Source organism: Acipenser ruthenus, chromosome 18 (assembly GCF_902713425.1).
Source record: "Acipenser ruthenus chromosome 18, fAciRut3.2 maternal haplotype, whole genome shotgun sequence".
In the NCBI taxonomy this organism is placed as follows: Eukaryota; Metazoa; Chordata; class Actinopteri; order Acipenseriformes; family Acipenseridae; genus Acipenser; species Acipenser ruthenus.
Genome location: NC_081206.1, coordinates 24,584,104 through 24,596,556, shown reverse-complemented (window position 1 = coordinate 24,596,556; position 12,453 = coordinate 24,584,104). Strand labels below are relative to the sequence as shown.

The 12,453-nt window shown below is 36.5% G+C and overlaps 1 protein-coding gene across 1 annotated transcript; it reads left to right on the top strand.

Annotated features, from left to right (window-relative positions):
* Window positions 1-247: 247 nt before the first annotated feature.
* On the top strand, window positions 248-3,277 carry LOC117973908 (serine palmitoyltransferase small subunit A). Its single transcript, XM_034927495.2, has 2 exons — window positions 248-532; window positions 2,204-3,277. Exons 1-2 carry the CDS (start codon window positions 424-426, stop codon window positions 2,305-2,307), a joined length of 213 nt encoding a protein of 70 aa, XP_034783386.1. The 5' UTR covers window positions 248-423; the 3' UTR covers window positions 2,308-3,277.
* Window positions 3,278-12,453: the final 9,176 nt, after the last annotated feature.

Below are 12,453 nucleotides of genomic sequence, written 5' to 3'. Positions count from 1 at the left end.
GAATAATGAACAAAGCCCTACGTTAACACGTTTACTATCATGACAGTTTATTTATTTTGTAAGTAATTAAATATACTGACAAGTGGTGCAAATATTTGATCTTTATTTAAACATGTTTTATTTTTTCGAAAGTAATATGCGAAAAACAAATCAAACTATTTAACGAACACAAACTTCTTTAGATACTTGTCATGTGATCGGAAGCTGCTCGCCCAGTACCAACTGGGGTGGGGTGGGAGAGGGGGCAGAGCTCTAGATAGGCTGCGAGTCTCTCTCTGCAGCGATACCCCTCTCCAAAAGGACTTACACAGGAAGAGGTTGGGTGTGTGCGCAAGGGAAAACGTCATTTATAAATGGGGGAGGGATCCGACGTTTCAGGAAATAGAAAGAAGAATTTATTAAAGGACCGGTAGCACAAATCGAATGATCATGGCGCTGGGATCGGCTTGGAAACACATGTCGTGGCTGTACTACCAGTATCTTCTAATCACAGCTCTGTACATGTTGGAACCCTGGGAGAGGACAGTCTTCAGTATCCTAACGCACAGAGTGGGGTTGTGGTGATGGGGGTTACTACCTGCAGTGCTATAGAGGAGTAGTCGGGCCGAAATGTTGTGAAGTTGTTATGTGCCATTAAACTCAGTTAAATTAAGAGTGGAAGGGGATTATAATGGGTGTTGAATATTTTAACTGCTATTTTGAATGGTTGTACAGCTTATGTTATCAAAGTAGCATGAACTTACTTTTCTTTCAACTTGAACTATGCTCCGAAGATTGTGCTGCCTGTGGGATGGAAGTTCTTTGTAGTCTGGTGTTAAGGTAGCAACAGTTGTTTGGCATGGTATCGCCTGCAGTTCCTTGCTTATGCAGTTTCGTCATGTGGACGCTGGGCTGTGAAGCAGTTTAGTTAAGTACTGTGGATAAGCATTTTAAAATTCAACAAAATGGTTCACGAGTACTACCGTATTGATGAGGTGACGCGTTTTACTGAAATGCTGTAGTGTTTTTTTCAAACCAATCCTCACACTGAACGTAGCAGTTGTTTTGTAATGTTAATTATTGAAGCGCCCGCCGTTCGCCTGTGTGTGGATTGCCTCGCCCTGTGTGATGCGCCTGCCTGCGTTAACCCAGTTTCGCTACAATATTGCAGTAGAACCTTCGACAAATAATGCTGTTCTTGCAGCAAATACCTGGTTCTGATATTTTAATAAACGTGTTACTATAATTACAAGCATCATTAAGTCCTTCCCAGCAACTCTGCTATTGTACTGGTGTTTTAAGCAATTACTCTACAAACATACTAGTGTGCATTAAGTTTTCTGGTTAAATACATACATTACTGGTAAGGTACTGTGCTCAGAAGTTTCATTATGAATACTAAAGATGATCATTTATTTAAAGATAAGTAAACTTGCATAGCTAAATCGGGAGTGAATCAGAAGTACATTTACTTATTTAAACTTTGCTTAACAGTGTAGTGGTTAATGGTGATTTGCAGGTCAGTTTATGTGCATGAATCCCAAATGTAGGGTAGACTATATTTAGTTGTGACTGGTTCAGTAATGCTGTATTTACCAAGCTGTGGAAGTATTGTCAAGGTTGGAGGCCATGGATGCAGTAATGATTAATGAAGGAGTTGCTAACACTGGTTTGTGGAACCTTAAATACTGATTCAGCTATACTGTTGCTTGTTTGTACATGTAGTCTTGGATATATTTCCTTACTTGTTTTGGGTGTGGATGGGATTGTGACCTTGTCTTACAAAACCAACCCTTACAGAATGCATTCTTGGAAACTATTATACATGGGGAAACTGTAACAAATGAGTTTTCTCACTTCTTAAATAACATCTTCTCTGGTTTTGTTTGCTGGTATTACATTTTCAAAATGGTGTAGGCCTACCTCTTGATACTCCTTTCGCATGTTTGCTACCATAAACAATGTTTTGTGGATAAATATTTCTGGTTTGTGCGTTTTTCTTTTGAGGCTCGTTATGAATGCGGTCTTCTAATCAGATTTCCTGTTGACTTTGTAGTTTTATTAAAGTCAATATAATCCATTGTCATATTTCTATAGGCTTATTAAAAATAATAAATATCTTTATTGCATGGGGGGGGGGGGTAGGGTAGCTTCAAGCTTGCAGCTTGCAATGTATCCAGAATGAAAAACAAAACAATTGGATTTTCTTAACAGAGTTGCTCAGATTCCCTTCTTGTTTCGGTTGCTGGAATGGCTGTGTATACAGGGTATGTGTTCATGCCTCAACACATCATGGCAATACTACACTACTTTGAAGTTGTGCAGTGATAAAGATGACTTCAGCGGGGAACATGAAGAAGAGATGGATGGATGTCCTGTGGAGAGAGCTCTTTTTGTTTCGGACTTTCATTCTGTGACATTCCACTCTGTGCTGACAACTGTTGACCAATAAGAAAGAAGAACATGTATTTATTGAAAACATGTCCCATTTAATTCATACAAGTTGTAATTGTATAGTAAATGTATATGGAGTCTAATCCTTTTCACTTGTACTTGCTGAATACCAGTATTTATTTTTTAAAACTCTGATGTCAGTGCACTTTAGTGGCTGTGACAGCATTGCGACTATGAAACGTCAGTGACATTAGTAGCAATTGAACCTGCCTTTTAAAACAAACTTCTGTTTTAATTGCTTTAAGAAAGTGCTTTTTTAACAGTTGGTGATCGGTTTAGCGGATCTACTTTTATTTAAAAACAAAAACAACAACATTGATACCATAAAAGAACTGCTGATGACTACTTGTAAATGTACAAAAACTTTGTATCAAGTGTTATATTTGATGTGCATCACTAAAAATATAATACTTTAAAAACAAACAAACATACAAACAAAATTGTTGTGCATTTTACATTTCATAGAAGATTCCTGTATTCACCTAGTCTATACTATTGAGCAGGAGAAACTAACAGACTGAAGTTTTGGTCTTTATTTTTTTTTCTCTTCTTTCTCTCTGGTCCTTTGATCAGAACTGAAGCAAAGTTTCATGTTGACACTTGGTCAGTGTGCTTAGTAAACTGTTTTCTTTTTTAGTATACACGGTGTGGTAAATCTGGGACGGTAGTTAACTTGTTTGCTTAGTACACCAATGAAAAATAAATCCTGCAAAGGTTTTTATAAAAATTGTCTGGCTTTTATTTCAGATTTGCCAATGTTGAAAAATAAGGATCTTTTATTCAGGTGTACAATAATATAATGCCAAAGAGACTGGCATCTATTACCCTAGACAGAGCTTTACCTGTGTTATCCTTACCCACAAGTTAACTGAGATAATGTGTACTAGAGAACACAAAGTAACACCCCCAGCAACAGGGATATAGTTGAGGGGTCTAGTCTGTGTGTCACAGTTACATTTTAACAGACGGTAAGCAAGACGCATCATGTTAACTTGGATACCCAGTGGTAAACCTATTATGCTGACCAGCAAGACTAATGCTTTGGTATAATGCACAATGACAAAGTTATCAGAAGTGTTACATTTGCTGGTATAAAAGCGAATAGCTGCCCAAACCTGCTTGCCATTATAGTCTGTCAGCCAAATAAGCATGTTTATTCCCCACCTTATTTGATGAGGTGTAAAGTAATGAAAGGTGGGTTCCATTTTTATGGCAGTATATCCATTAGTGAATAGTGGAGTTGAAAAACTGGTTCGACACGCTTAATTAGGCAAATTATTAGGGCATCGTTTTTGTTTTAACAGAATATATTTCCTCTTATATTTTATAAATACATTAGTATTGTGTACTGTACTTCTGAATGAGGGATATTGCAACAACTGTATTTCTCTTATAAAACAAAAGATGCTGATTTAGAACCATACTGTATAAGGTGCAGGAAGCAGAGCAGAATGTGTAATGTTTTCTTGGAAATGGTATACAATAGTACTGTAGTAACATCAGGTGTTGAATATGATCTAAAATAACAATTTCAAATGATGTCCCATAATAGTCTTAAAGACGACATCCATATCCTATACATTTAGACTTAAAAATAGTCACTGTGGTTGAAGGCTACCACACATATGCAAATTTTGATGGCAAAAAACATCATCTTCAGAGCATTGAATCCCCCCCTCCCCCCCCCCTCCCAATGGACAATGAAGTGATTTTGGAACATCCCCAGAAGGTACCAAAACAGAGTTGATACATACATTGATATTGGAAATAATATGATCTGATAGCCACCAGGTGGCAACATCCAATAAATACAACTGGCTTAATCAAAAGAATCTACTCACTCAGTACAGTATTAAAACAAAGACTTTCCATTACACATGTAGCATTTCAGGTTACAATTAAAATCATCTATCATCTAATTCCTTGATTAAATTGCTGCAATGAAAATTGTATGGTGTGGTTTTGTTTCTGGTGTTTAATGTGATAAAAAAAAGACTCCCATTGCAGTTGACCAGACATTTTTCATTTTTAAAAGCACAGACCATTGTTATGCTGTTGCATACAGATTAGAGGAGTTTAGCCTGAGATCTGGTCATAATCTGAAACACAATTTATTGCACAATGAGAAAATGAACATTATTGCATTGATGAATACCTTGCAGACTTGACCAGTTTTAGGTCTCCATCTTATGACTGCAAAACACAAAGACAACACAAGAAGGTGCAATTGCATCTGTAGTATCTTGCATGATGAACATGCAATGACATGCTTTTGGTATAATAGCTCATCAGTTGTATTAAAACAAAAATCAAGGCTAAAAAAAGAAGAGAACTGTTACCTCTGTAAATTTCATTCAGGTGTCTGGCCGAGTGATACTACTTTATTAAACTGCAGTTTAATGAAAAATGTGTTTGAGATAATTATAATAAGAGACAGCTTTTATGCAGCTAAGAAAATTACTTTGTGAAATATTATTGCTAAGTTACTGCTGAGAGAAAAAAAAGTGTTCAACGAATTCAAAAACATTGCTCTTCTCAGTCAAATCTACAACCTATTATATATAATATTATATATAGTAGAACATATCTGATGGGTCCATATTCACAAAACGCTATCCCAGAATTAAATTACAGGTATATAAATATTGTCAAATTGTAAGGCTGATCTCCTGAATAGCAAAAGTCTCTGGAGGGCTTGGTTGCCTCTTAGTTTAAAGGAGAGGTAATCAAAGATCAATTATTGCCATTCTAGAAATTGATGCTTTTAAAGAAAAAGCTTACCTTGAGACTTGCTGTTTTAGAACAAATAGTTTGTAGTTTGGATAAAGAACCCCTCCTGTTAGATTGTATTGCAGTGTTTGATGCTTACTGTTCTGCTTTATCCTTACAATTTAGTGAACAACTAAATATTGCAAGCACTCTAAGATTTCATATTCTGTTTGCACCGGAAAGGAACTGCGTTTGTTGCCATGAGCTTAAAATGTGATAAAGAAAGGAAGCAACACATATTTTAAGTGGAAATGCTAAAACATAGATCTGTCACTATTTCTGCTTCTTATCTACAGGGAGGTACAGTTGGTTAGGATTTAAGATGTTTGACATTCCCTGGCTGTTAACATGATGGTGCACAGTTTATTTGAGGACAAAAGGTATAAAGTCAACAATAGCCATGGCTAATGGTAGTTGATATCAATAAGGATATCCAAGGCCAAGTGTTAACCCCAAAGAAAAGCTCTTGAAAATACAAGTCAATGTATAAACCTTTAAAAGGTTTGAAGATTTAAAGGTAAGCAATATTAACTTCTATTGTCCCACTTACAAAAATACATAAACCATTGTCCAAAATGAATATTAAAGGAATTAGATGAATTATTCAAAGTTGTGGTCTTAATCAACTAGTAAATGGATGAAGTGGTTCTACAATACAAGGTATTTTTTAAAGGGTGAAAGATAAAAACATTTTCATTGACATTACTGGTATGTACAGTAACTGCCATGCCCTCTGTATTTCACATCAATAAAGACATTAGCCTGAAACATTTAGTTACCTAATCTTCTTAACCCCTATATTAAAACAATAAAACATGGTATCATAAAATCCAAGCTGGATTGCTGTATAACCAGCCTCAAGTCTTTCATTTGTGGCCTTCAAAGGAGATATAGCATGCCAACTCATGCTTTTGACTGTGGAGTGCAAGGAAATGTCAACACCCAATAACAGCACAGATGGGATCAACGTGACTAACATAAACGCACGTCAAAACGCTGGCACAGTACTGATATCCAGAATAGGTGAAGCGTGCAGAGTTCTTTCAGAAGAAGAGGTAGATGTGCAGATGGCAGATAAAGAGAGCGTCACTGCTTCACTCTGCTGACGCAGGTATGGCAGACAGCACCAAACAAAAAAAGAATACACAACATTGATGCCCATCAGCGTAATATTACATAATCACAGCCACATTTAACGATTTAATATTTGCTTACTTCATGCATAGATCCTGTATCATAATGAAGGTCCACAGAATAGAATGTACCTACCTGTGTACTTCCTGCTGGGCCCGGTCTCATTGTATGCTATGATTTATTTTATAATTATTTTCTGATATTTCATTCAGAATACTAAGGGTTTGCAGAAAATTCTGTTGGAGTTTCGTGGAATTACAGCAAAATAAAAGTTTACATTTTCATTCATTTCCTGCCTACTGTACAGGAAAGGCCAAGCAACTAATAATAATAATAATAATAATAATAATAATAATAATAATAATAATAATAATAATAATAATGTGTGCAACATACATCACCTATCACAACTGTAAATTCAAAATGAGAGTTATCACTATGATCTCCCCATTGTCTGATAGTCTATAACTAAAAAATATCAATACCAAGTTTCATGACAATTGGATAAGCACTTGTAACTGGGAGAAAACTGGGCGCAAACCAGCAACCCCACACATGGGACAGAATCTCTGTGCAATTGGGATTTAAAAACTAGCTGAAAAACAACATCGCTATTAAGGCCCTGTTTCAAGCAAACCAGTAACAAGACAGTAAGCTGACAAAGTCAAATCAAATGTCACATCTAGCTTATAAGTGGTTGCTTATTTAACAGTCAGAATGACTTTCATCTCTCCAAATCCCCCGTGGCATGAAAGGCTTGTTGTGGTCGTGACTTGCATATACATTTGGTTCCTCTGTTCCAGCTCAGTAGACCAAGGTGACGATGTGAAATCTCTGACAAAGGCACGTAACTGGAAGCAGGATGTTGTTTGTCAGGGCTGTGTTCTAACTTGGAAGGCAGTGGATGATGATCACTTTTGATTAATTGATTATATGGCTACCAACAGCTGGGGTGGTCCAAAGTTTCATCACCCATGGCCCCAAAACCACCCGCATGCAATGAAATGGACATTAACACCAAACAGTGTATGACTGCACTGGATCTGTAAGACTGCTGCTGAGCTCTCAGTTGCTGTTGTCACTACACAACCAGTACGATCTACTTAAAACCACAGTAATTCAAATCTGATAACTGTTGCTGCTAAAACACTTTTCCAATATAAGTTATTTAGAGCAATAGATTTAATCTGAAGGGGATGTTAATATATAATGTGGGAAATAAGACATGACTATAAAATTAATTAAAAAAAATTATAAAAAAAATCTGGAATCTTAAATTAACCATTTCAATGTCTTTTAATTCACTAAAACTGCCCCTTTCTTTTAAAGTCCAGTCTTAGACAAAGCAGTGATAATGTAACTGGTGCTTTTTTCTTATGAACTTGTACTGCTGGGGTAGTACTTGAACTGTGGATGAAGTTCTCATTAAACTACTTTTCATGCCAAATTTAACAAATTGCTAGCCTTTCAGAATTAAAATAGAAACTGCTTGCATGTGTAATCTCAGAATGGGTAATGCCTCACGTACACACTGAAAGAGAAATTCACTCTGAGGGCTTATCAGAGCCAGAGATTTCTGAGTAAATGACTCAGAGTAAATAAAAAAAAAAGATAAATTGTGTGAGCTTTGGATTTTGTAGTTGTTTACCAGATATATTAAAGTAGGGTACTTTTATACTTAATTCACATGTCGTTTTTATAGTTATATAATTAATATGTGTCACCACAAGATTGCTTCTTACTGTGGAAGAATGAATGACTGTCCTTTCAATAATGAACACTCATTTCTATGTATTCACTGGACATGATTGAGGGCTGCGTAGAGGAAGATATAGAAAGATATAGAATATAGAAAAATGTGAAGTGTACGTTCAACCACCTCCCCCAGCAGGGGGTGATAAATATACAGTATGTATATAGTGGTCAGATCCCCTGTCTCTGTTAGCACCATAGAAACCAGGAAGTGCAGGAGAAAAGCTCTTCTGTGGTGACTGATTATATCATGTGGCGTGACCTCACAGCCCAAGCACTATCCTTCAAACATGGCTGACAGATGAAGCAATCCAAACCGTGAACTTGGCATCTGCTAGAGAATTATAGGAACTTCTAGATTTTGAACACTGTTGACTTGGATCTGTGAGCTGTTGATGCTTGCCATCCAACCTGAATTATCGAGTACAGTATGCCCAGTACATCTGAAGTATTCTTTTTAGACAGTTTGTTTTTTAAATTAGAATTGCTGGATGTTCTAATTTTGGCCACATTGTTATGCAGATAATATCTCCATGGCTACCAGTGCCGTCCATTGATGTAGCTCTAAAATCCCCCAATCAGATTCTGTAAGTTATTCTAACAACTGCAAAGAGGACTGGACATTAAATGATACTGTACACACAGTGTTATGATAGCACTAATTAAAGTATTACTCGAATCAACATGCAATAAAAACTGATGAGGCTGCTAAAGAGGAACTAAATGGATGCTGTGGCCCCAGATGTTATTAGCAGGAAAGAGACCCAGAGACAGGGAATTGGAGTTTAAAGCTCTGATGTGTACTTTTATTAAACAAAACATAAAATAAACACAGGAACAGACAAACAAGACACAGGGGCCAAAATAAAAAAATCTGACAAAAGCATGCACACAGGTAGGCTGAGCATTCACCTTCACTACAGCATTTCAAAAATCACAGCACAGACAAAGGACCTTGATTCCTATATACATGTGGCCACTCCCCAATTAGCACTCAATTACCAAACTGGGGAATGGCCACATTCCCTACATGATGGTTGGCAGAGATGGATTTAACCCCATCCCTGCCAAACTTACAGAAAACAAACAAAAACACACTATTTACATGTACTGGGCATCTGCCCTGCCACACTGCACCACAAATCAGAGAGCGAGGAAGTGAAAGAGGTATAGACGTTCTGTCATCTTTGATAAGAAGCTGGGCTATCAAATAGTTCAATTAACTTTTTAGTTTAAATGAAAAACACCAATAAAAATATTTCAGAAACAGCCACTAAGAACGATTGCAAATACCATAAAAAGATATGGGACAGTAAAAAAAAAACAAAAAAAAAAGCTGTTAAAATGTCTTTAGCATACTGCTTGCGCTTACATTTTTCAATCTCCCAGTTTCCTTGTTATTTAATTGATAAGGCCTTTGTACTGGTCTTAAAAGGAAACTGACTGGAATCCTATTCCTTATCCTTATCATGTGCCAACAAAAATCCCTTTATAGAGTGCTTTTATTTATGATTTGTCATTGTGATTACCTATCTGTAGCCAATTTCTATACCATTATCCCTTGATTCAAATAATATTGACTACCGATGGGAAAGTGTCTTCCACAGCCCACGAACCACAATGCAGTATGTATATATATATATATATATATATATATATATATATATATATATATATATATATATATATATATATATATATAAAGTTTCATCAGGGAGCTGATTAAAAACCAAGGCTATACAATGAGATTAGATGGCTTTTTGAAACAGATGCAGTGTGTTGTATGTGTGATGGTGTGTAAAATACTATAGCGGTCCTGGGGGGTAGCTCCTGTGTGTCTCACTGAAGGGGAGACAGTCGTGCTAGTCCCCAACCAGCTGGGAGAGTTTGTTGAGTCTGCACAATAGTGTTGGTGGTGGGTGGGGTGGGGTTGCTTTGGTTTACAGGGTTGTTAGAGTTTTCACTCGCATTTCAGCACATGCAATTGGAGGCTTCAAGGGTCAGACACCGTTGGTGAAGTTTGTCATTAAGGGTGAGAAGACAGGAAATAATGGAGCAAAGCGGGAGCTAGATAGAAACTCTCTTAAGTGATAACACATGTCTATTGTCCTGATAGACGGGAAGCTACTTGAATTCTTTCTGATCACTCATCGCTTCCAATACAGCTACAGAGACGCTTTATCAGGATTATGGAATTGGTCAAGGCTTGAATGAATTATTTTTTGAAGAAATTGTGGTTTTAAAAATGTACCATCAAGATCAGCTTGTGATTTCCCCCACTTCTATCTTTGTTATTGATAATGTTGTTAATAAGAGTGTGTACTTAAGTTTCACAAAGGTACTAGGCAGTACTATTGAGGGAATGTGTTGCATATGTGCTGTTGAAGAATTCCTCTTGAATATCACAGTATTTGGGTTTTGCATTATTTTTACCAACAATGCCAGTATAGACGTAACAAAGTCAATGAGGTGTATTCCAAGTATCTAAATAGTGCATCTAAATACCAGCACTGAGATAATTAAAATACTAAATGTGTATTGGTACCAAGGTTATCAACATCAGACGTGTGAGACTGCATGTGAGTCGTGCATTTCTATCTATAAAAATATTTATGATTTGATGAGGAGCTTTTGAGAAAATGCAGGCTAAACAGACAGTCGGCGTCTTCAGCTCTTTAAAAAAAGAGGCACAGGTGTCATCTTCTCACGGTGATGCGGTGCACAGTTCAGAGGCCAGAAAACAATATGGGAATATGGAAAAGGGTGGCTTTGTTGTGTCAAACATGTTTGTACACAACATACTCGGCATGTTCGAAAAGGATTTCACAATATTTGTTTTGCTGTTTGCAGGAGAGACCACTAACATTCTTTTTTATTTTGATGAACAGGTATTAACCTAATAGTTATTGACAGGCAGACACTTAATAACTATTATTGAATACAGTGGTAGGTAGTTCAATAACTTGTATGTCCATGTATATGTATACTGTGCCATACTTTATAGCAGGCATTTTCCATTTCAATTGTTGGCAAGTCACCCTATACCTGTTTAATCAAAACATTATCCATTGGTATTTCTTTTTCCATTATTTCTTATTTAGTCCCACATACTGGGTACCAGTCCAAGTCAAGGGGTACAAATAGAAGCCAGAGATTGTCAGATATGTGTATCAGTTATATGGTTACGTGTCACTCGGTTCATTATGTCCCACATTGTAAAGTGCACTTCGCAGGAACTGAATGGTTTTCTAAGCTATGCCCCTGAGGGCATCGCTGCAGACAGGAGTGAAATAATCAGATGGTGTTTTACCCATTTCCCTTAACTGCTGACATTAACACACATTGACCAAAGGGATGGTTCTTCCTAATCTGTTATTAAATAAACAGTTCTTTCTCTAAACATGGAACCAAGATTTCAGGTTTATTGTGGCATTTTGGAACTAGTCACAAGTCAGGATAGTTGATCCTTGACAAGGTATCATAATGTGTCTTTGTTGTTTACTTTCCAGGTAAGCAGTAACAATTACATTTTAGTTTGGATTATTTCCCAGAAAAGCCATAAACACAAAGGAACTGTTTACACTGGGTATAAATGAAGATTGCCTTTTTACGGTAAAGTATAGTGGGTTGCTTAGGAACTTCCCCACTATAAAAAACAAATAGCTAGTATAGTCATTAGATAACTTGATTTCAATGTGTACATTTGTCCCTCTAAATAGTACCAAATCTATTCATGTTAAATGATTTTTAAACGAAAGCTATGCCTAATTTTATTATTTTGAGTGCTGTTACTGGTCATTAAACTTGCATGACATTCAATTACGCATTGAAAAACACTAAACAACATGAGTCTAGTAACCGTCATCAAAACCCAATTTGTTATAATGTGCTTCTAGCAAACCTCTTCTGGTTGACCTCATCTACAAATAGAGTTTTACTGATGCCCTGATTGAATGTGTAGCATCGTTGTCTATTAAACACGGCAGAGAATCATTTTTCATAAGAGTTTGGTTGAATTCGTCATTCCTCAGAATACATCAAAAGTACAGCAATGTATTTGCTGTAAACACTAATGAGTGTTCTGTAACCACAGTACAAATATATTATTCCTTTTGTGCAGCAGTTAAGATGCTCATTTGGGAACTGCAATTGTTTTTGGTTAGTGCCCAGCCTGTTCCTTGAATAATCTAAGAATGTTTAAACTATACACATATATCCTTGCAATGTTATGATCCACTCGACCTTTTATCAGAAACAGTACTTCATTATTGAAAAGGTTGCAAGTGCTTACTACAAGTTAAAGCTTCGTGTTTATGTTAACTGTACTTCATCTCAGAGTCAAACCATTTTTAGAGGAGGCTCAAT

What these genes read in the sequence shown, in the direction of transcription:
- LOC117973908 (XM_034927495.2), top strand. Translation starts at nt 424, where the DNA reads ATGATCATGGCGCTGGGATCGGCTTGGAAACACATGTCGTGGCTGTAC. An exon ending in CTGGGAGAGGACAGTCTTCA is followed by an intron (nt 533 to 2,203) that starts GTATCCTAACGC and finishes AGAGTTGCTCAG; the next exon opens with ATTCCCTTCTTGTTTCGGTT.